The 24,773-nt window shown below is 50.0% G+C and overlaps 1 protein-coding gene and 1 long non-coding RNA gene across 2 annotated transcripts; both read left to right on the top strand.

The window, feature by feature from the left end:
* The first annotated feature begins 11,849 nt into the window (after positions 1 to 11,849).
* Positions 11,850 to 18,663, top strand: LOC134483913 (uncharacterized). The gene is made up of 2 exons (XR_010061109.1): positions 11,850 to 14,795; positions 17,903 to 18,663. It is a non-coding gene; the product is annotated as an uncharacterized LOC134483913 (long non-coding RNA).
* Positions 18,664 to 19,796: 1,133 nt separating this feature from the next.
* Ddit4 (DNA-damage-inducible transcript 4) lies at positions 19,797 to 21,896 on the top strand. Its single transcript, NM_080906.2, is given in 3 exon segments — positions 19,797 to 19,919; positions 20,044 to 20,298; positions 20,549 to 21,896. Coding segments are annotated over 2 exon segments (690 nt in total). The 5' UTR covers positions 19,797 to 19,919; positions 20,044 to 20,102; the 3' UTR covers positions 21,043 to 21,896.
* The last annotated feature ends 2,877 nt before the right edge of the window (positions 21,897 to 24,773 follow it).

Genomic DNA, 24,773 nt, shown 5'->3' with positions numbered 1-24,773 from the left:
CCCAATGCTCTACCCAGGCCATTAAAAGGCCTTACCACCCTGCCACTTTATGAAGCAAGCTTCCAGGACACAAACTTTTACGAGATATACTTTATACTTTAACCACATCTAAATCACAGCAGAGGCTCAGTTCAGAGAGGATTTTTGTCACTTTTCATCCTCGTTCTGGGTTACAGATTTCTCTGTTGAGATTAGATACCTCTCTTGGACCTGGAGAGATGGCTCAGCAGTTAAAAGCACTCTTCCTGAGGACCCAGGTTCAATTCCCAGCACCCACATGGTGGCTCACAACTGTCTGTAACTCCAGATCCAGGTGATCTAACACCCTCACACAGACATACAATAGGCAAAACACCAATGCACATAAAAATAAATTATTAACAAAAAAAGGTTGCACCCCTCTCTTTCAAGTCGCTGCATCCTGTCTGGCCACAGTGTCTGCCTGCCTTCTGTGTGCAGCCTTTTAACATCCCTCACTGTGAGCCCTTTCCTGCAGGCAAGGGGCCAGCCAGCGACTGAGTGCACACTGAACACCTGCTCTGCACCAAGCTGGAACAATGGCCGGGCAACTGCCAAAGTCAAGAACACAACAAAGGAAAGCGCCCTTGGACTCTGCCCTCCCAGACAACGCGGTCTGCTGGAAATACAGACAGACCATAAAGAACAACAAACCCCCTGGGTCCCTGGGTCTCCTAAGGCAATGGTTCTCAACCTGTAGGTCCTGACCTTTGGGTGAGGGGTTAAATGACCTTTCACCTGGGTCGTAGATCAGATTCTCTGCATATCAGGTATTTACATTACAATTCATAACAGCAAAGTTATAGTCATTGAATAGCAACAAAAATAATCTTGTGGTTGGGGGTCGGTACGACGACATGATGAACTGTATTAAAGGATCACAGCATTAGGAAGGTTGAGAACCGCTGTCCCAAGGGAGCCCAGAGGGCTAACACTGGAGACCCAAGAGCATCTCAAGGAAGAGGTCTGTAAGCTAAAATCCAGTAGGAGGTAAAGAGGGATGGACAGAGAATGGCTGATGGGCCCAAGGGCAGTTGGGTAGGAGGGGTGAAGCCAATGTTCTAACACAAGTATGGCAACTATGGACGGCATAACCTAATTGTGTGTTTCAGAATAACTAGTAGGCAGCCAGGCGTGGTGGCCCACGTCTGTAATCCTAGCTCTGCACCTGGGAGGCGAGGAAGGAGGACCTCAAGTTCGAGGTAGGCCTGGTTACAGAGTGAAGCCCTGTCCCAGACAAAGAACAACAGTCTCATAGAGGACTGGCCCAGCATGCAGGAGGCCCCAGCACCTCAGAAACCGGCCGTGGTGACACGCACACTTGCAATCCCAGACACACGAAATGAAGGCAGAGGGGTCAGGAGTTCGAAGTCATCCTCAGCTACTTAACAAGACTAGCCCAGGATGTGTGAGACCCTATCTGTTTATTTGATTTTCTTTTTGGAGACAGGGTCTCTCTACACAGCCTTGGCTGTTCTGGAACTCACTATGTAGGCTAAGCTGGCTCTGAACTCATCTGCCTTTGCCTCCTCCTGACTGCTGAGAGTACTGACCCTATCTTTATTAAAAAAAAAAAAAAAAAAAAAAAATCTAGTAGAAAGGTTACTAACTGTTCTACACACACACACACACACACACACACACACACACTTCTACTTCTACTTTTTTCTAGGATTCTGTGAAGCTAAAGAGAGATGCTTCTGTGGTTAAAAACACTTGCTCTCGCACAGTACCAGGTTTGATTTCCAGCACCCCTGTAATGGCTTGCAACCATCTGTAACTCCAGTTCCATGAGCTCTGGTGTGCACACATACATGCAGGCAAGATATTCATACATAAAATAAATCTTCAAAAAGAAGGACGGAGAGAAGGGCATGGTGCGGAACACACACAGGGTAATGCTTGCTGAACAGTTGCTTAAGGTCAGTAACACTGCTACCCAAGTAAGCTACTCCAGAGGGAGGTGGAGTGTGGGGCTCAGACTTCCCCAGTGAAAACTAACACATGTTCCCACAAGGCACTTTCTGTCTTAAAAACAGACCAACAGGGGTCCTGCCCCTGCAGGACCAGACCACTAGCGCCCAGCGTGGCTAGAAACTGTCCTCCAGGAGCCTTTGCTTGCCCTGAGTCAGGCAGTTCTGCTGAGGGCAAGAGTTCCCAGGTAGGCACACCCTCCCTTGCTTTTGCACTTTCCTGTGGCTTTCCAGGCTGGCCCACAGAAGCCTGATTCATCCACAACCGCATGGAAACATAGAATTAATTCGGCTGTAGCCTGGATGAACTTGGCCGCTGTGGTAGCCACACCGCTCCTCACAGCACCGTTTCCATGGGAAAAGTGTTCTGAGGTCCAAGAAGCCAAATTATAACAGGATGAAGGCACACCCAGGTTCAGCCCCAAGTTCCTACCCTTCCTAGCAGGCACTCATGTTCCCCAGACTTGGCTTTTTTGCTTTGTAAGAACACCTTGCTTAGCCTCTTCAGAAGGTTCTGGTGCAGACTAGACAGCTGTGGGCAAGCCTCAGCTGCTACCAGAAGCTCTGAGACCTTGGAGATAAAAGCACAGTCTCGGAGCTACTCCTCATCCACCTCCTCGTACGTACGCAGTGTCAGCGCTGGGCTCTGAGCAAGTGTTTACGAGATAAATGGGCTGCTGTCTTCGAAATCACAGAACATTCCCCTGTGACCTTCTGCAGGCTCCTACTAGCTTATCTGAGCCAAAACCGCCTCCACCCCCACTCAGCATCTCCCCAGCTCTCCAGGCACCGCATTGTTCTGGCTTCCTTTGCTCTGGGTCCTGGGAAGGGGCTGAGCGTCTAGAAACAGTGGCCTTTCACCCTCGGCCTGGATGGGAGCCTAGCCAGCCCTAGCAGGCGGGGGGGGGGGGAGGGGGGGCTGCACCAAGGGTAAAGAAGGCAGACCTCCACTCCAGGCTTGGCTTCAACCCTTTCTAGATCTGTTTGTTTCTCTGTAGCCGCCAGAACTCTCTGTACCCAAGGACGTGATGACAGCCAGGGAATCCGCAGGGTCCTAAAGGTCGACCTGCTTCCTTGCCCATCTTCCCCAGATGTCAAAGTTTGCTAACCTTACATGGGCATGGGCATGCAGGCTACAGCCCAGGGCAACTAGCCCCATAGAGATCGGACACCTCAAATGAGCCTTCCCTACATCCCCCAAAGTGTTATCGTCCCCATGGCCTTTCTATCTTGAGTGTCCCCCTGTACAGTACATTTCTCACTGGCCTCCACTCCACCAACTTCAGCCCATCAGCTAACTCCTTCACCCCAAATCCTGCAATAGCAGAAGTGTTCTGGGGCACGTAGTTCAGTGGTAAGAGCACTTAATACCAAGGAACTCTATACCCTAAGAATGCGCCCAACACACACACACACACACACACACACACGCACGCACACACACACACACACGCGCGCGCACGCAAGAAAAAAAGAAAGAAAGAAAGAAAGAAGAAGGAAAGAAAGAAAGAGGAGGGAGGGAAAGAAAGGGAAAGAGAAGGGAAAGGAAGGAAGGAAGAAAGAAAGAAGAAGGAAAGAAAGAAAGAGGAGGGAGGGAAAGAAAGGGAAAGAGAAGGGAAAGGAAGGAAGGAAGAAAAAGAAAAGAAAAATAGAAATAGTGACTGGAGAGATGGCTCAGTGGTTAAGAGCACTGACTGCTCTTCCAGAGGTCCTGAGTTCAATTCCCAGCAACCACATGGTGGCTCACGACGATCTGTAATGCAATCTGATGCCCTCTTCTGATGTTCCTGAAGACAGTGACAATGTACTCATATAAATAAAGTGAATACATGTTTAAAAAGAAAAATAGAAATAAAGCGACAAAGAAAACACGTTGTGAGAATAATGTGATTTGGTAGGTCCATGCTTGTGAGCAAAGCATTCAAGAGGCTGAGATAGGAGAATCATGGTGAATCCAGGGCCAGCCTGGGCTACAGTAAAATCCCATCTCAAATAAAGAATGAAGCAGGAGAGATGGGTCAGTGGGTAGAAAAGGTGGGTCAGTGGGTAGGAGATATGGGTCAGTGGGTAGGAGATATGGGTCAGTGATTTAAGAGTGCGGTCTTCTAGATGACCTGAGCTTGATTCCCAGCCTGCACACTGGGTGTCTCCCCATTGCCTGTAATTCCAGTTTCAGGGGATCCAATACCCATTTCTGGTCCTTAAGGTGCTGGTATACAATACATGATCTAGACCCACACAGACACACATACACATACACATACACATACACATACACATACACATACACATACACATACACATACACATAAGTAAAAAGAAGCACACATCTTTAAAAACGAAGCAGGAGGAGGAAGGAAAGGGGGAGGGGAGGAAAGGAAAGGAAGAAAACTGTCCTATGTGTCCTGGGTGTTCATGGTGAACACCCAGCCTTGAGAAGGTAAGCTACCACAGAGGTAACTGTGTGAACACTCTCTCCTACATCCCATATGTTTGTTCAGTGTGTGTAAGTGTGTGGGTGTGAGTTTCAGGCCAATCTTAGCTACATATAGTGTGCCAGGCTAGCCTGGGCTATGACATATTTTTTTTAAATGTTCATGTTCTCTCTCTTCCCTCTGGCTTGGGATTATACTCTACATGTGTCTAGCTTCTAGTTCTTTTCCTCCAATGTGTGCCGTGACATTTTTCCCAAACAGACTTCCCCTTGCTGTGACTGTGGTGCTGAGGCAACCAGACCCTTGCCCATGCCAGGTCAGCCCTCGCTACCTCCCCTTTCTTAACATCCTCAAGGTTTCTCATCACTTGAACACACTGTACTTTACTGAACATCTGTCTACAATCATACATTGAGGTGAATTTCCATTGTCATCGTCACGATCTAATTAGACCCACCTCGGGGGGTCTCAAACACCCAATCTGTTATTCACACCAAACTAAAGCCCATCTCCCATCTGGTGTGTCTTTCCAAACTGAAACACGGTCCCTGCTTCAGGGTCTTATCTCCCCTCGTACCTTAAGCTCCTCTGGCCTGGATGTGGCCATGCAGCCCCTGGCAATGTGCCCTATGGGTGTGTCAACTCAGCAGTTTTTGAGCCAGCCTAGGGGTGGCTGCCTTAGAGAAATGTTCTCAAGACAATGGATGCCCATGTGGTCTTTCTTTTCCTGCTTATTGTTTGAGAACTCTGAGCACTGGGAGATCCAGAATAAAACAGAGCCAGTCCCTAGTCTCCTAGAGATTGCAGTTTGACCAGAAAAGTACATGGTGGGCGCTGACCAGTAAATACAGTTGTGGTTTGAGGATGGGGGCAACCAGGGAGGAATTCTCTGAAGAGGTGGCAGCTGCACCCCAATTGAGAGGCCATAGGATCTGCTTCCCTGTTCTGTGTTCTTGGACACTTCCCCTTTAGTGTCCTCAAGTGTGGTAGGGAAACCCCCCTTCCAGTTTGAACTTAACGTGACTGTAATAAGTGCCATCCAAGTTCAAGGGAAGCAGAATTCCTGACTGGTGGGGAGAGATCAGGGAAGATAGCTTGCTGGTTCTACATTGACCTTACTGTGAGGGTGAGCTCTAGTGTCATTCCATTCTGATTCTAACACTGACTGCGTAACTATATGCTGCACATTATCTAACATGGACACCAAGTATTGAAGAGAGCTGGGGAGCTGTTGAGGCGTTAAATACTTCAAGTCTGTGAATTCAGGCTGGAGAGAGACATAGCCCAGGAGAGCGCTTGTCTAGGATCCAGTGCCCCAGATATAAATAAATAAAATATTCAAGATCTGGGAGTTACTGGAGAGATGATTTGGCAGTTAAGAGCACTTGTTGCTCTTCCAGAAGACCCAAGTTTGGTTCCCAGCACTCCTGTCAGGGAGCTCACAGTCACCTAACTCCAGCTTCGTGAAACCCACGCCCTCTTCTGGTCATCACAGGCACTGCACACACGAGTACACATAAGTTAAAAAAGTAAGTATGTAAGCTCTGCAGAAGTTAACACTGGCTCTGACCTAGACAGGGGTGGTTTCAATATAAGCCATGGATTAAGCTCTGGCCTCCAAGACAAGCAGTCTCTGCCCTACATTCCCAAGTACAGGGGTAGGAATCTGTCTGAGAAAGACTTCCTGCAAGTCCCCCTGGGTGGAAGCTATTCCATAGAAAGGACCTATGGAAAGAACACGATTATTTCTTAGTATCCATAGGGGAGAGGTCGGAGGGTCCTTATTTCACTCCTGCCAAAATCCACCGATGCTCAACTCTCTTGCAGTAATAAAATTGCACTGGCATGTATCTTAGCCTCTGACACACTTCATCTCTAGATTACCCCCATCAAATGCATGGTGGCAGCCGGATGGCTGTAACTGGTGGGGTAGGAGGAGCAGGCTGGCAAAGAACTGAGACCACAGAGGAATGAAAGCCATTCCACAAGACACAGACGATCCTGACAAAGGCAATCATTACACCAGTGAACCAAAACTCCAACTCAAGGTCCAGCAAGATGTCACAGTGGGTAAGAATGCTTGCTGTGGGGGTTGGGGACTTAGCTCAGTGGTAGAGCACTTGCCTAGAAAGCACAAGGCCCTGAGTTCGGTCCCCAGCTCCAAAAAAAAAAGAAAAAAAAAAAGAAAAAGAAAAAATGCTTGCTGTGCAAACCTTGAAAGCTTGAGTTTGAGCCCCAGAATTTAGATAAAGGGAGAGGGGAGGGAATCAACTTCTCAAAGTTGTCATCTGACACACACACAAAGATACACATACACAAAGAGAGACACAAGCACAGACAAACAGACACACAGAGGAGAGAGAGAGAGAGAGAGAGAGAGACCCAGAGAAAAGAGGACAATGCTTGCAAAATATTCCCTCATTCCCCCCACTCTTCTCAGGCACCAAAGATTTCACAGGGCCCCTGCCGTTCGTTGCTGACACCCATCCTGGTCTCAGGTCTGATGGCCAGGCGTGATGGAAAACACCGTATATCCTTGCACCTCGTGTTCCCTTTCTGATACACCTTAGCAGCTGCATGTATTTTGAACATCCACATCTACATTATTGCACAAAGCCACGCACACTACACTTTATGGAAAATTTAAGAGCGTTCGTTACAGAGGTAATTGGAACCATATGTGCTTCCCCCCTTCCGGACTGTGGGAGGGAGATGAATCTCCAGATAGGCAAGGGTTTGCCCTGGAGGTTTGCTAGGCTGAGGTGAGGCACTAGGCTAGACTTGCTCTCAAGACCAGAAGGAGCTATTAAAAGGTTTGGAGAGGACGGCTTTAGTGGGGCCCAAACAATGGCAAAATAAACAGAGTCGCAGCCGGGTGGGGGTGCGTGTCCACACAAAAAGCAGTAAACCCCAAACCAGTTTTACCCACAACTCATCTCTGGGCCTCACTTCCTCCTCTATAAAGAAAAGTCACAGTTCAGGGCTGCAGAACCAGAGGGTCACCCTACCAAGGAGCCAGACCCACAGAGTTAGGCTGGCAGAGGTACTAGCCAGTGACACTACTTGTCCAATCGGAGCCTGGTTCTCTGCCTGCAGGGCTGGTACGCTTGGGGAAGCTTCTTCAGGCCCATCTAATACTCTTCTTTCCAGCCCCAGCCACTCTTAAACCCTCTGAGCCAGTGAGAGAGTGCCACAGGCCTCATTGTGCAGGCTTCAGCGAACACCACCGCCTCACACACCAGATTCCTACAGAAAAGCTCCCATAATAACCGTGCAATAATAAAAAGACAGAGAGGCAAATAGGTATGTAGGTCAGCTCAAAAATAGCTACCCACCCACTTAGCCTGGGTAACCATCAGTACCAGGTGAGGACAGAGTTGGCCTGCTGTCTCTGCCCAGCAGATCTGCCTGCTCTTCCCAAGGTCGCCTGAAAAATTTAAAGTCCCAGTCTGCACTACTGGGGATGCTGAAGTTATGGAAGACTGCAGGCCCAGTTCCCTCCTTGCACTCCATGCCCCACCAGCACCCCACCACCACGTAAATCCTAGGTCAAAGAGCACAGAGGTTGGCCTTTCTGACGTAGATCATTGGAGCTAAGAGAGGGTTTAGGGTGATGACTCACACAAATCCCCACCCCACCCCCACAACCCTTTAGGTTGTTCGCGCAGGCAAGGCACCCCCACCCCCACCCTCCACTCCTACAGAGCCCCCTTTGTTAGCACAACCCCACCCAAACAGCCTCAGGCTTGTGAGGGCCTCTTTAGCCTTTCCCTCCTTTTCGATCCTTCCCAGACCCTCTCCAGAAAAGTGCAGGCAGTGGTGGCTCGCCCCCACCCCCCAGCCGCAGCCAAAGTGCTGAGCTCAGCATCTTAGCAGCAGGCTGGCTAGGCGGTGGACTGAGCCGCCAGGCCCCGCCCCTCTCCGCCATCCCCCCCCCCCCGGCACGTTCTCTGAGTCACGTCCTCGCTCTCCCCTCTGCAGGGGGTCGGCGGGGACCGAGCCCCCTCTCCAAGTCAGCTGCTCTTCATCTGTCACCTCCGCAGCCTGGCTCCCCAAGAACATCTCAAATGTGGGAGGAGGGAGAGTGAACGAGCAGTGCAGTACTCCCACCCACCCTTGCCAACGTCTGGCCCTTGATGAGGCACCCCAGACTTTTGGAAAGTCCGTTGGTTGGATGTGTTTGTGTGGTGCGTGCGTGCGTGCGTGCGTGCGTGCGTGCGTGTGTGTGTGTGTGTGTGTGTGTGTGTGTGTGTTCCAAATTTGCAGAGCAGAGCACAAAAGTCTTTGTTTCTCTGCATTTGTTACTTTTTTTTTTTTTTTTTTGGAGACAGCTTTTCCAGTAGCTCAGGCTAGCCTCAAACTCACTCTGTAGCACTGACTCTGCAGGCAAGGAAAATCTTAAACTCCTTTCTGCCTCCTGTCACCTTCCAGTTGCTGAGATTATAGACATGTGCCTCCTTGCCTGGATTACGCAGTGCTGAGGTAATGGACTACTGGGGATGCTCAAGTTATGGAAGACCCAGGGCTCTCCGCATGCCGTGTGAGCGCCCTACTGTGAGCAACAGCCCAAGAGACTGCTTTTTAAATCAAAATTCAACTGTGGTTCTTGAGGGTCTATGCCACTTTGTCACTTTGTGGGTTACAGATAGGATAAATAGAGCCGGACAGATGGACAGACAGACAGACAGACACACATACACGCGCGCCACTTTTAGGCAGACATCAGAGTCTTGGCAGCGATGCAGAGTGGAGGTGAACCCCAAAAAGGAGATGTGTTGACAGAGTCACTGCCACTTCTGGCATTCAGGGTGTCCTGCAAAGGGGCCCGAAAGCCCTGGGATGTCAGCCTGCCTTTCTCACTGCCTCACTCAGAGCTGTGATGTGAGGACTGGAGGAGGAGGAGCCTGATCAGATATCACAGAGGCCAAGGCCAGAGAAGGTGTCTTCTGTCAACACCTCCATGGCTTGCAGGTGTTCACTCCAGCTGTTCTGGGCCCCTGTGGTCCCTCCGCCCCAACCTCCATCTAATCTTTCTGTTCCCTTTTGGCTCACAACTCAGAACATTAGGGGCCTAGTGTCCAGGGTTTGTGGAGAATCTTGATTCAGATCTGCTGGCTGTGCAGCCGAAGGCAAGTCACTTCACTTAGCCACACTCCCAACTTCTTACTTGTAAAGAGACCACTGATAAGCCCAAACCCTGCTTACATATGATACGCAACTATTGGTGTGCATGTGTGTGTGCATGTGTGTCTGTGGTGTGTGTGTGTGTGTGTGTGTGTGTGTAGTGTGTGTGTGTACATGTATGTGTGCCTGTGTGGGGATGTGTGTGTGTGGTGTGGTGAGGGGGTCATGTGTTTATAGTGTGTGTATGGGGGTGTGCCTGTGGGTTTGTGTAATGGGGGGGCATGTGTGTATGTGTGTGTGTGTGTGTGTGTGTGTGTGTGTGTCCATGTAAAGACCAGAGGTCAACCTCATTTCTCAAATCTGTCCACTTTGGGGGGCTGGAGAGATGGCTCAGTGGTTAAGAGCACCAACTGCTCTTCCAGAGGCCCTGAGTTCAAATCCCAGCGACCACATGGTGGCTGACAACCATCTGTAATGAGATCTGATGCCCTCTTCTGGTGTGTCTGAGGACAGTTACAGTGTACTAATATAAATAAAAATTAAAAAAAAAAATCTGTCCACTTTGTGTTTTGAGGAAGGGGTCTCTTGCTAGTCTTGCTTGCCATTAGCCTAGATGGGGGTGAGAGCCCCTAGGGACACCCATGGCTTCTCCCCAGCACTGGGATTACCCCGCACATGCCACCATGGCTGGCTAGTTCTTTAGATTCTTCTGTAGTTCTAGAGATTAACCTCAGGTTCTCCTGCTTGTGAGCAAGTACTCTATTGACCAGGCCATCTTCCCGGGCCCACGTCAATTATTTTAATTGACAGATACATAAACACCCACCACTGGCTGCTAAAGCCGTTGGAGATAAAGAGACGTTTGACCTGGGCTTGGTGGCACGCACAGCCCTTGGGAGGCAGAGGCAGGAGGCTTATCTGAGAGTTTGAGAGAGACCAGCCTTATCTGTTTAGTGAATTCCACATTAACCAAGGATACAACAGCAAGATCTGTCTCAAAAATAAAAAAAGGAGGTGCTGGAGAGGTGGCTTGACAGTCAGAAGCCCTTGATGCTCCCCTTGTGTCCTGAGTTCAGTTCCTGGCACTCATGAGGGGTCCAGTAGTGCCATAGAACCAAGATGGCTTCTGGCCTTCCCAGGCATCTGCCCTCACATGGTCACAGATACACGACACACGCACACCTTTCTTCTCTCTCTTTCTCTGTGTAGTCCTGGCTGTCCTGGAACTAGTTCTGTAAACCAGGCTGGCTTCAAACACAGAGACTTGCCTGCCTCTGCCCCCTGAGCTCTGGGATTAAAGGCCTACACCACCACTGCCTGGCAACACACATGATTTTCTTAAAAAACAATTATTTATTATTATATTTATATGAGTACATTGTCGCTCTCTTCAGACACACAAGGAGAGGGCATCAGATCTCATTACACATGGCTGTGAACCACCATGTGGTTGCTGGGAATTGAACTCAGGACCTCTGGAAGAGCAGTCAGTGCTCTTATCCTCTGAGCCATCTCTCCATCCTCCAGCACACATGATTTTTAAAATAAATAAAATTTATCTTTTAAAAAAGAAAAGAAAAAGGGTCTAGAGAGATGACTCAGCGGTTAAGAACACTGTCTGCTCTTCCAGAGAACCTGGGTTCAATTCTCAGCACCCACATGGTGGCTCACAACTGTCTGTAACTCCAGTTCTATGGGATTCAACACCCAATGCACATAAGATAAATAAATCATTTTTAAAAAAGAAAAGAGGGGCTGGGGATTTAGCTCAGTGGTAGAGCGCTTACCTAGGAAGCCCAAGGCCCTGTGTTCGCAGTCCCCAGCTCCGAAAAAAAGAACCAAAAATAAATAAATAAATAAATAAATAAATAAATAAATAAATAAATAAATAAAAAGAAAAAAGAAAAGAACGAAAACGAGCTTGCTTCACTGTCCGGGCAGGTGGCAGTCTTTAATTCTGACGTTCAGCATGATTCCGTCTCCTGAGGACTTTGTTATTTTCTTGTCCACAGTCTCTCCAGTGTGAGGAACAAGGCTCATCCTGTCCCTGCTCCCCACCTTGATATCTGACAGTTGGCCCCACTCAAAAGGTAAAAACAAAACAAAAAACAAACAAACAGAACCCCCACAGATGGGTCAGCCGCTGGTGTCTGTGGCTGCTGTGCTGGTAGGGGGGCCTCCTCCACAGAGACCCTCTCTAGGCCAGGCCTAGGACTGTCCACTTCTTCTGGCCTGAGATTCTGGGGAAAGCAGCTTCTAGGAATTTGTCATCCCACCCCACCCCATGATCCTTCTGCGACTGAACGCACTGTTGAGAGACCCAGTTGAGTTTTCAGAACAGGCCTCTGAAAACATCCCTTAGATAAACAAAGCAACAGTAGAAACACGGGGTGTCTTTGTTTTCTTTCTTTCTTTAATTTTATTTATATTTTTCTGTGGTCTGTTGTTGTTGTTGTTTGCCTATGTGTATGCCAGCACACCACGTGCATGCCAGTGCCCCCAGGGACCAGAAGAGTGTTGGATCCCCCAAAACTGGAGCTACCGACAGTTATGAGTGTCCTGTGGAAGAGCAGCCTGTGTTCTTAACCTCTGGGCCACTGTGCATCTTTCTAACCATTTTTATTAAAAGTTTGGGTTTTTTTTTTTTTTTTAAGCTGAGTATGGTGGTATACACCAGTAATCTTTTAACTTGGGAGGGGGGAAGCAAGAAGAAGATCATGAGTTCAAAACCATACACATAGAGTTCAAGGGCAGCCTGAGCTATGTGAGGAAGCTTAGCAGCTAAAGAGTTTGGCTCAGTGGTAGAGCGCTTGCCTAGCAAGCGCAAGAGCACAAGGCCCTGGGTTCGGTCCCCAGCTCCGGAAAAAAAAAAAGAAAAGAAAAAAAAAAAAGAGTTTACCACAAAGCCTGCCGACCTGAGTTTGATCCTAGGGCCCACATGCTAGAAGGAGAGAACCAACTCCAGAAAGTTGTCCTTTGTCCTCTACATGCTAACACACACACATACACACAGGATTTAAGCAGAACATGAATAATGTAGTGAGTAAATTTTATTACTTATATTAACACAGATCAACTGTATAACAGAATGCAATGTTGTATCATTTATAACAAAGTCATATTATGCCTCCTGGGATCCATCCCAGGGGAATAGCCCAGAACAATTCCCATCGTCCTTAGCAGTCACAGCCTTGAAAACAGGATAGCTGGACTCCCTGCCCGTTACTCCACTGTCTGAAGGAAATGGAGACCTCTTTAGCCTGTCTTGGGGACAAACCAGAGAAGGGGCTGCCTAGCCCTCTCCAAACCTCTCATTTCTTTCTGCCTAACTGTTCAGTCCCGGGATGGGAGAGGGGCCCTACAAAGCTGGCAGAAAGTTGGGTGGTGATCGCCTGTGAGGTGGGCAGGTGAGGAAGAGAAGAGACAGTGTCCTGGAGTTTCGGGTCCAGTTGGATCCCTAAGCTGATTGCTCAGACCACTCCAGCTTGGTGGGGAAAAGCGGGGTGGGCAGCGCCAAGGCTGGCCAGCCATCGGGGTCTTTCCTTCTGTTGACATAAAGAGTCTGGCAGAATCTTCAACCTGCTCTCCCAACTCTCAAGATCTCTCTGGCCCTCAACAGTTTATCAAACCAGCCCTTTGTGGGGTTCCCATCGTTTCTGCCCCGTCCCCAGAGGAAATGACGTCTTGTGAAACTCAGGACCCTAGCAGAATTGGCCATCTGTGAGCTCATTGTTGTCACCCATAGCCCTTGTCTTTGCAGCTGTATGCCCTCACCCACCCCTGGCACAGCACCCTGCCCCCCACAGGGAGGCTTAGATTGGCTGAGAAGCCAGCCTAGCCTCCATCCCAGACCCTGTCCTTCTTCCTGAGGGGTCAGTCAGCAGATTTGTAGAGATGAACACAAAACTGCGTGGAACCACTTGTACAGCAGATCCACTTGTACAACTGGACCCACCTATCTAAACAGGGTTTGGATAGAAGAGCATATATATGTTCTAAGTCTCCTCCCTGAAAAAGAAGCCTTTTGTTGTTGTGCACAGTGCCGGGATTAAGTCCAGAATTTTGTGCCTGCTATATCTCTGAGCTACACCCCAAGCCCCTAAATCTAATATTTAATCAGATTCAAAGGGGCTTCCTGGGTACGGGGTGTAGAAGGGCACCCATGCTTTTTTCCTTGGAGTATTCTTTCAAGATAAGATTTTTAAAAGCCGTTTTCAAAAGCTGTGCTATATTGTATTGTCAGTATTTCCATTTCAAAAAGCAGCTTCATTTGCAAAAAAAGCCTCCGACTGGGTTTTTAACACTCCCTTAGAACAATCAAAATCCCACTTGAAGTCTTGTGTTGTGAGCTGTCAACAGCTTTTCACAACCCTCCGGTGGGCCAGGTGCAGCTACAAGCTTGCTTTTCCAACCAAGCTGTTTGTTGTTGTTCTAAGCAAACGAGCCAGCCAGAGATGCTCCTGGGAACACATTTGCAGGCTTATTGTCTCCTCCTCCTCCGGTTACTGCTCCACCCTCTCCCCCACCACAGGGGTGCACCCTGTTCTCTAGCCGCCTACCACTTCACCATGCTCCGAAGTTTCCAGAGGGCTGAGGAAGCCACTTGCAGTACAGACACGGAGAAAACCTGGCTGGTCTTCAGGGATTTTCATCTCAAATTCTGGGGTTCCCAGAAACACCCCCACCCCCACCCCAAGATCTGGTTTAACTTCCCAAACCCGACTGGGGCGACTTGCCAGACTGAGGCCCTGGGAACTGGTGCTCGGGTCGGGCACCGCCTGCAGAGGGAGGGGCAGGTGCCCGGGAGTCAGCGCCCGTGGACTTTAAATTGTAGGCTCTGGCGGGTCCCACGGGAACCGAGCACAATCAAGGGTGAGGCATCTCTTCTGCATGGTCAGGGCTCTGGCCACAGAGACTGGGATGTGGGGCCAACTCTAGAAGTGCAAATCACCCGGGATGTGACATTAGCCCACAACTGATTGGAACTGAGCCACCTCTCCACTAGGGTCTTCCCATTAAGGGGTGCATGCTGCACATTGCGTACATGTGAGAATTGTCGCCTGGAGCAGGAACCCTCCACAACACATGCAAACGGAAGACTTTGATGGGAATGGCCGAACCGTGAGGCCACCATGCTCACCGGACAAGGATCATAAGCTTCAGAGGTGTTTTGAAGGGAGCGATGGACGTACCTTTTGTCTCCTTCCGGGCCACAGAGATGTTTTGAAACAAGTAGAGAAGGAAGGTAGTTACACCATTTTCAATACAGTATTTGTTCGCCTTGAAATGAAATTTTAGATAAGAGCCTTGCCTCCTCGTCTTTAAGGTTTCCTTTGGAGGTATGTGTTGGTGGTAAGAGTGCCTGCCCATATTTGTGAGGCTGTGGGATTCATTCCCAGCTCCGACATAGAGAAATAAAATACTGTCAGTATTTTGAGATACTTCAAGGAAAAATACTGCTTTTCACGATTCCCTAGATTGGCTCTCTGCACTGAGGCTGATTGGTTGCCTGTTGACTAGGGATGCCGCCCTCCAGCTGGAAGAACTGGGCTGTCCTTGGGTGCTGCTCCTAGTCTCCAGGTGAGGAAGGCAAACATTCAGCTTATGTGCCAGGTTGTAAAGGGGCTGGAGGGGTAAGGCGGAAGTCCTCTGAAGAGCCACTCTGTTTGCCCCACCAGATGCTGGGATTCCAACTATACATCTGTGTAGATGTGGGAATGCTGTCCTTCTGTTTCATGTAGCTGTCCACTGATCCAGTCAATGGGGGCCCGGTCTTCCTGGGGCTCTCCTGTGTGTGGGGGTGGGGGACTAGCACGCCCCGGCTGCTAAAGGATAGGAACATCACTGTCTTCAAGCTTCTAGGGGAGAAGAAAGGGAGGAAGGAACCTAAGGGGTGCTGGGGGGGTTGCAGGAAAAGCATGTCCAGGCAAGCCCATCATGCAGTCAACCTTAGCCAAGGGCACTGAGTTGAGTATCAAATGCAAAGCTATGGCCTTTGAGGGGTTCTGATTCAGAGGCCAGCACATAGTGTCCCTTCCCATGGGTGAGAGGTCATTCCAGTTCCCCAGAAAAGACAATGGTCAGGAAACCCTCCCATTTCTACATTCATTATTTTAAAAGATTTTATTTATTTAATTTATATAAATGATGAGTACACTGTAGCTGTCTTCAGACACACCAGAAGAGGGCACTGGATCCCCATTACAGATGGTTGTGAACCACCATGTGGTTGCTGGGAATTGAACTCAGGACCTGTGGAAGAGCAGTCAGTGCTCTTAACCACTGAGCCATCTTTCCAGCCTCCATTTTTTTTTTTTAAAGTAGGTAATGAATAGGCCTTGTCTGTTGTCATATTAAGCAGGTATCACACAGCAAGGCAAGCTCTACACTCCGGGTCTCTGTCGGGCTTTCTTGTAGAGTAGTCTCTTATCTGCCCTCTCCTTGCCTGAAAAAACATCACCAGGACCCAGGACTAGGTTCCTCAGGCCTTTTTCCATTACTTAACGAAAGGGAGAGAGAAGGAGAGAGAGAGAGAGAGAGAGAGAGAGAGAGAGAGAGAGAGAGAGAGAGAGAGAGAACTGATATCATGGTTTAATTGCAAGAGCACTTGCCTAGCATGTGTGAGACTCAGGGTTCAACCCCTGGTGCAAAACCAAAACCAAAAGGCTGAAGCAAACTAAAGATGGTTTCTGGGGCAGTTGAGATGGCTCAGTAGGCAAAGTGCTTGCTGCCAAGCCTGAATACTAGAGTTCTATCTCTGGAACAATGCACATAGTGTCCTCTGACCGCCACACACACCCCCACCCCCACCCCACAAATAAAATGCATGTAAAAAGACATTTGGAAAAAATTTAAATGTACTTTTACTATGCTAAAACTTATGTGCACATTATCAGATGTCCCTGGAACCAGAGTTCTGAGAGGTTAAACATGGGTGCTGGGGACAGAACATAGGTCCCCTGTAAGTCCTTATCACAGCTGAGTCAACCCTGCGGCCGGAAGCTGCTTTTTTTTTTCTTTCTTTCTTTTTTTTTTCTTTTTTTCTTTTTTTTCCGGAGCTGGGGACCGAACCCAGGGCCTTGCGCTTCCTAGGTAAGTGCTCTACCACTGAGCTAAATCCCCAGCCCCGGAAGCTGCTTTTTTAAGACAAGGTCCTGCCTTTCCTGTGTAACCCAGTCTGAGTCTGAATGTCTGATCTTCCTGCTTCTACTTCTTAGTGCTCAGAGTACATGTGTGCCACACACCTGATTTCTGTGGGGCTTTTCCTTGTGGGGAACCCAAAGCTTCAGGTGTGTTGGGCTGGCACTGTTTCTGCCAATAGCCCCTGGATAGATTTCTCTGGGGGAAGAAAAAAACCCTACAAAATTATGCAATGCCTATGAACACAACCCTTTCCCATTTGAGGGGAAATGGGTTTTCTGGTTTTGTTTTATTTCTTAATTTAACTTTATTATTTTTTTAATTAATTAATTTTCTGAGATAGGATTTATGTAGCCTTGGCTGTCCTGGAATTACTCTGTAGACTAGGCTGGCCTTGAAATCAGAGATCCTCCAGGGAAGCTGTTTTATTAACAGAAAGATTCACTGACTGACTGAGGCTGAGGAAGGCTGCTCGGTGTGCAGAATATGCTGGCTTCAACCTAATCCCTAGTAATCCCAGCACTTGGCAAAATTCAAGCGGTTGTATCAAGTTCTAGGCCAGACTGGAATGCATGAGGCCCTCTCTCAAAAAATATAGACACTAAATTAAAGGGGGGAGGGTGGCTTACATAGCCCATGATGGTGTCTGTTGGATAAATGTGTGAATTTGAATAAGCTCTTCTTCCTTTCCAAACTGGTCCAAATTGGTCAGGGGTTCTTTTATTACTGTTCACTTTAAAGAAAGACTATTTTTCTTGGGCCAGTATGTCATATTTCTCTGAAGTACTTTTTCCCCCACCTTGTATCAGAAAGGTAAAGGAAGGGTTGGGGATTTAGCTCAGTGGTACAGCGCTTGCCTAGCAAGCGCAAGGCCCTGGGTTTGGTCCCCAGCTCCGAAAAAAAGAAAAAAGAAAGAAAGAAAGAAAGAAAGAAAGAAAGAAAGAAAGAAAGAAAGGTAAAGCAAGAGGAGAGGGAGGAGGGAAAGGGAGGCTGGAGCTGGAGCCCTTTAGAAGCGGAGCTGGAGCCCTTTAGAAGCGGAGCTGTACCTAGTAGCATGCCTGAAACACTGGGTTCATCTCTAGCCTGAAAAAAAAATGGCGACAGAAATATATCCATAGTCTATGTTCAACTCGGCTCAGCCTAGTTGGAGGAATGGGTGCCCTGCTGGTCAATTAATATTTTTCTCTCTCTCTCCTTTCTCTCTGGCATCAGGAAGATTCACTCAAACAGGGCCCCAACCCTCTTCACCTCTGTGAAAGGCATTACAGGATGATGTCACCTGCTCTTACGGAAGTATTTCGTCTTATCACCCTATCCGATGTCTTCTAGCAAGTGTCAAATCTAAATGTCAGGAAAGAACTCTAGCTCTTGGGCCCGGGAGTTCCAGAAGCAAACACGGCACTCTATTCTGCAGCTGTCATTAACTGTGTCTCCTAATCTAAGCCTATCCCCCACCTCCCGCGGTGGAGGGGGGGATGTTCATAAATGAGCGGGTCTCCCACCTGTAAAATGAATGTACCTGTGGGAGACCTCGGATTCAGGGCCTTTTGCAGTTCTAAGACCTGGCTGTTCTAAAAATCAGGCTTATTTTAATTTTAAAAATATCAGTGGTAGGAGCTATGTTGCGCGGCTCACGCCTTTCATCCTAGCTCTAGGAAGGCAAAGGCAGGAGAATCTCTGTGAGTTCCAGGCCAGCCAGCCAGGAGACTCCGTCAAAAAGATGAAATTGGGTAGTGGGGGGGGGTGGGGGTGGGGCTGGAAAGCACAGTGGCCTGACTTCCCTGACAAGTGTCATGTGTCAGAAGCAAACCTGCCCAGTAGCGCGATGCTTGCCTGTCTGATCTGGTTTGGTTCCTGCCCGCCGGGCCAGAGTGTCTGATGTAAGTTTGGTCTTTTATTCCATCAGGGTCCCAGTGTCCTACATTAATAAAGCTTTTTCAAAAAAAAAAAAAAAACCCACACAAAAAACCAAACAGGTCTAGTCCGTCTGAATCTCCTCCCACCCTAAACAATCGCTATCAGCCCTCGAGCATCGCTGCCAGGATAGGTTTCCTGTTGCCTCGCCTGTATGATGAAACCCCTGATGGCTATTGCACTCGGGCTTTTCCAAAGACCTAGGTACTGGGTTCCATTGAATCCTCCCCCGACCCCTTTTTTTCCCCTAACACAAAGCATAAGAGGGGTTTTAGGACCCGGCGGACGCCAGGGGCTCTGCCGCAGTGGGTTTGGGAGGCACTGGCCCTGCAGTGTTCTGTCCCTAAGGCCTGCGGGTGGGTCAGTGTGTCGGTTTGATGTGAGTCCTTGTTCCCTGGCCATGGACCAGGCGCTATGAATCGGAGTCCGTGAACTCTAACTCCTACCCAAACCTTCTGCTTAAGGACAACCTCGCATAGGCGAGCAGTGATGTATGTCCTCCTGAACCCACACCCTGTTCCCCCGGGGCCGTAGTGAAACAGGAACACTGATAAGGAGACCTGGGAGCCGAAGGCCCTGAGTTGCCTTGTCTTTCGACCTATTACCAAAAATGCATCGGGTGTCCCCAGCAAAGACAGTGAGGGACTGATGCTCCTGGGACAACGGAGTAACGTCTGCCGCCGCGCCACGGTCCCACGGGCATCCAGTTGTGCGCCCGGTAGTGTCCTTGGCTCTTGGGCTCCCGGAACCTGGGGTTACCTTTCTCCCCTGCTCACCACCGCACCAGGTCCCCCAACTCTTCGTCCGAGTGTAGTCGTAGGCTGTCCCCTCCCCCAGCAACGCGACCCTATAATAAACAACTCTTTCCTTGATCCTCCCCTGCCGCGAGCGCCCTCAGGGACCTTGGCAGCTGCTGAAAGCCGCCTCGGATCCCTTCCAGAAAGGGGGTGTGGCCGAGGCTAAGGCGAGGGGAGAGGGGTTCGGCCGGGAGCGTTCTGGGGCTTCGTGGGGGCGGGGCCAGGCCGCTGTCACCAGGCAGGAGAGAACGTTGCGAACGTGCGCCCGGTGCCTATTGGATGAAGTGGGCCACACTCCCGGGTCTCGATTGGGCTGAGACCTGGAGGGGGCGTGGTCTCGTCGGGAGAGCCCTTATAGGCTGCTGCTCGCTGGTGCTAGGGATCACAGCAGGCAGGGGGGAGGTGCGAGAGGGCTGGAAAGGACAGGTCCGGGCAGCGATCGGGGGTTGGCATCAGTTCGCTCACCCTTCGAGAGGCAGATCGCTCTTGTCCGCAATCTTCGCTGACCGCGCTAGCTGGTGAGTGTCCCTCCCGGGTGTGCACATCTTGGCGGGGAGCGACCTCGGCTGTTGGGGCCCCAGAGCCCTCAATCCTGTGCAACGCCAACACTGACGCCAAATCCTTGTCTCTCTTGTCTTTCAGCGGCTTCTGTGCTCCTTCGCCGAACCTCATCAACCAGCGTCCTGGCGTCTGACCTCGCCATGCCTAGCCTTTGGGATCGTTTCTCGTCCTCCTCTTCCTCTTCGTCCTCGTCCCGAACTCCGGCCGCTGATCGGCCGCCGCGCTCCGCCTGGGGGTCTGCGGCCAGAGAAGAGGGCCTTGACCGCTGCGCGAGCCTGGAGAGCTCGGACTGCGAGTCCCTGGACAGCAGCAACAGTGGCTTTGGGCCGGAGGAAGGTGAGTACTGAGCAAGTGCTGAATTGGAGGTGGGGACGAAGCGAGCTGAACCGGATTAAAGCCACCTTAGTTTCCCAATCCACAGCACGAAAAAACAGATTATCCCAGGGTTAGAAGGCACAAGAGTGGGATGGAAACTGAGGCTCGGAATGGGAAGGAACGCCGTTTTCTTAGTAAAACTGCACCTCCCCCTCCCGTACAGCTCCTTTGGAAGGCGCTCTAATACCCTTCCCTGTGTTCTCTCTTCCAGACTCCTCATACCTGGATGGGGTGTCTCTGCCTGACTTTGAGCTGCTCAGTGACCCCGAGGATGAGCACCTGTGTGCCAACCTGATGCAGCTGCTGCAGGAGAGCCTGTCCCAGGCGCGATTGGGCTCGCGGCGCCCTGCGCGCCTGCTGATGCCGAGCCAGCTGGTGAGCCAGGTGGGCAAGGAACTCCTGCGCCTGGCGTACAGCGAGCCGTGCGGCCTGCGGGGGGCACTGCTGGACGTCTGTGTGGAGCAAGGCAAGAGCTGCCATAGTGTGGCTCAGCTGGCTCTGGACCCCAGTCTAGTGCCCACCTTTCAGTTGACCCTGGTGCTGCGTCTGGACTCTCGCCTCTGGCCCAAGATCCAGGGCCTGTTGAGTTCTGCCAACTCTTCCTTGGTCCCTGGTTACAGCCAGTCCCTGACGCTGAGCACCGGCTTCAGAGTCATCAAAAAGAAACTCTACAGCTCCGAGCAGCTGCTCATTGAAGAGTGTTGAACTTCGTCCTGGAGGGGGGCCGCACTGCCCCCCAAAGTGGAGACAAGGAATTTCTGTGGTGGAGACCCGCAGGCAAGGACTGAAGGACTGTCCCCTGTGTTAGAAAACTGACAATAGCCACCGGAGGGGCGCAGGGCCAGGTGGGAGAAGGAAGTGTTGTCCAGGAAGTCTCTAGGTTGTGTGCAGGTGGCCCCCTGTTGGGGCACATGCCCCTCAGTACTGTAGCATGAAACAAAGGCTTCGGAGCCACACAGGCTTCTGGCTGGATGTGTATGTAGCATGTATCTTATTAATTTTTGTATTACTGACAAGTTACAACAGCAGTTGTGGGCCAGAGTCAGAAGGGCAGCTGGTCTGCACTGGCCTCTGCCCGGGCTGTGTGCTGGGGGGAGGCGGGGGGAGGTCTCCGACAGTTTGTCGACAGATCTCATGGTCTGAAAGGACCGAGCTTGTTCGTCGTTTGGTTTGTATCTTGTTTTGGGGGTGGGGTGGGGGGATCGGAGCTTCACTACTGACCTGTTCGAGGCAGCTATCTTACAGACTGCATGAATGTAAGAATAGGAAGGGGGTGGGTGTTAGGATCATTTGGGATCTTCAACACTTGAAACAAAATAACACCAGGGAGCTGCATCCCAGCCCATCCCGGTGCCGGTGTACTGGAGGAGTGAACTGTGAGGGGATGGGGCTGAGGGGGGTGGGGGGCTGGAACCCTCTCCCCCAGAGGAGCGCCACCTGGGTCTTCCATCTAGAACTGTTTACATGAAGATACTCACGGTTCATGAATACACTTGATGTTCAAGTACTAAGACCTATGCAATATTTTTACTTTTCTAATAAACATGTTTGTTAAAACACTCGAGTCTCAGCGCCATAAATTAAAAAGGAAGAGGGGTGGGTGCTGCTGGTCCGGACAGGTTTCATCAGATTCCAGGGGCCACTTGTGTGTCCCCCTGACACCTTCCTAGACTACCTAGCCACCTGGTAACTGCCATCAGAACCAAGAACCCAGGCTCTCTCAGTTCTGCTGACTGGAGCTACTAGGAGAAGGTGCTGGAAAGCACCTGAAGGTGAAAGATGAGTCAGACCTCCCTGGAAGTCACTCCACAAGGACGGTTACCTCGGTTTCCAGGTGAGAAGGCCCAGTCTTCTTAGCCTAAGGCCCTTTCTCTGAGGAAAGTCGAGATTGATGTAGTACACCATTTTTAATCTCTTGAGTATAAAAAGGTTAGATCTTTGAAAGAGACAATTCAGCACAAACCTCTCCCTAGGCAAGGAACCTAGGCTCAGGAGATGTGGCCCGGGCAAGAGCAGCAATTCAGACAAAGGCAGGAGGGATGAGGAGGGTGACCCCTGACTTCTTCCCAGAGAAAAGGCCCAATCAGACAATGGGCTGGAGTTGAGTTCCTTATCAGAAAGCTTGGAGTTGGGCCAGGAAGGCCAAGGCCTTTCTCACTTCTCCCGACTCCAGAGTCCACCCACACCAAGTGGCCTTTGGAGAATGACTGCCTCCTTTGTTTCTCTTCCTGATCCCAGACTGGCTTTGTGCGTCCCAAGACTGTAAAACGGTTCTTTGCTCTGCATCCTCTTGGAGGGCTTAGTTAAAACAGTTCCCTCGGGCCCTCAGGCCAGGGATGTCACTCAGTGTAAGGTACTTGCCTGACCTGTTAAAGGACCCAGATTTATCTCCACATCACCCACCAACCACCAAGGAGAACCAGATCCTTCCAGTGAGCTGAAGGCAGAGACTAAAAACATCCGTGTTTTCCTCAGGGATTCTCTCCAGGGCCTGACCTTTGGGGTAGCCCAGGAGACCCCTATCTCTTTCGTAGAACACTCAGAACTTATTCCCGGAAGTAAGTGAACCTGAGTTAGAAGCCAGGTGTGACAGTCACTGTACAACTGGAATCCCAGAACTGGAGAGGCAAAGACAGGGGGATTGCCATTAATTCAATCTATATAGTGAGTTTGAAGCCAGCCTGGGCTGTGAAGTGAGTGCTAGACTTGCCTGGGCTAGTCTAGATGAGACCAGCTATAGCAACATAGGTTCTACTTCTTTCAAAAATAAAAATAAAGTAAAATAAAATAAGCAAGGGAGGGTGGGAAGAGAGAGAGAGAGAGAGAGAGAGAGAGAGAGAGAGAGAGAGAGAGAGAGAGAGAGAGAGAGAGAGGATACAGTCTCAGGACAGCCCTCGTCTGTCTTAGGGTCCCTCTTAGTAGCCATCCTGGGAGGGGTAGGTTGGGTGGGCAGAGGTGTTCTGTAACATCTTATACATGGAGAATGGCCGTCTCCTCAGACAAAGGCTGGTCCATGCTCACTCAACCTGAGGGCGCAGCCCAGCCCTCTCTTTTAGCTTACAGGTGCCGTTCATGAAACTGAGGCGCTGCCATTGCTTGTTCTTCTGTGTTCCCGACCCCAAACAGGAGCCAGGAAAGCCACAGCCAGCCATTCTCCTGCCTTGGTATCACAAGGCCTGAGTGGGCCTTCTATTTTAAAGCGGGTCAGATGGAGGTAGGAGGAAGGGGCTGCTTTTTTAGAACCAGTGTGACCAAGATGCCTTCTAAAAGCCAGCTCAGTGACAAGCTCTGATCTCTCTGGTAACCTCTGCCAGGGACATGGACCCTTGACCTTTCCTTTAAAGCCCAGAGAAAAGGATGGTCCTTTCAGGGCTCCCCTCTGACTCCCCACCTGCATCCTTCACAATGACCATGTTGAAATCTTGGCAGTCTTAGATGTCATTGTATCTGCTTCCAGCCCTGTGGGGTGCTCTTGGGTTCCTCTGTTGTATAGTGTCAGAATCATCAAATGCCTATTCTCCCTAGGCTCAGGGAACACTAGGGCCTTCCAGCCTTGTGAGGAGAAAGTGTAGAGGCACTTAATAGTTCAGTAGACCTACTAGCTAGCTACCTTAGGAAAATAGTACAGTCTAGTGAAGTCTTCTTTTTTTTTTTTTTTTTGGTTCTTTTTTTCCGGAGCTGGGGACCGAACCCAGGGCCTTGCGCTTGCTAGGCAAGCGCTCTACCACTGAGCTAAATCCCCAGCCCCCGAAGTCTTCTTTTTTTTTTTTTTGGTTCTTTTTTTCCGGAGCTGGGGACCGAACCCAGGGCCTTGTGCTTCCTAGGCAAGCGCTCTACCACTGAGCTAAATCCCCAACCCCTTCTTTAAAAAAAAAAAAAAAAAAAAAAAAAAGATTTATTTTATTTATATGAATACGCTGTAGCTGTCTTCAGACACACACCGGAAGAGGGCATCAGATCTCATTACAGATGGTTGTGAGCCACCATGTGGTTGCTGGGAATTGAACTCAGGACCTCTGGAAGAGCAGGTTGGTGCTCTTAACCACTGAGGCATCTCTCAAGCCCCAGACTGAAGTCTTCTGTGCAGAGGCTTGAACCCAGAGCCTCATCCAAGCTCGACGTCCGCTTGAGCCTAATTCCCAGCCCTGGAGGTCTGGGAGGAGGTATGTTCTTTGCGACTAGGGCTGCATGATTTAGAATTGATGAGCTCTGGGTTCAGACCCTGTCTCAGACATTTTGTAGCAGATAAATGAAAACAAGTCACTTGATCGTTGTGGTCTGTGAAGAGGTGATAATATTGGGACATGACTCTGAAGAGGATGTCACTGGGCTCCACTGTGGGCAGAGAGAGAGCCAGCTCTGGGTTTGAGCAGTCCTGGGGCTAGGTGTAGAGCAAGTCCCCTTCCACAGGGACTCCTGCTCTCTGCTCTTGTTTT

This window comes from Rattus norvegicus, chromosome 20, assembly GCF_036323735.1.
Source record: "Rattus norvegicus strain BN/NHsdMcwi chromosome 20, GRCr8, whole genome shotgun sequence".
Classification (NCBI taxonomy): domain Eukaryota; kingdom Metazoa; phylum Chordata; class Mammalia; order Rodentia; family Muridae; genus Rattus; species Rattus norvegicus.
This window is presented reverse-complemented; position numbering and strand designations above follow the sequence as displayed.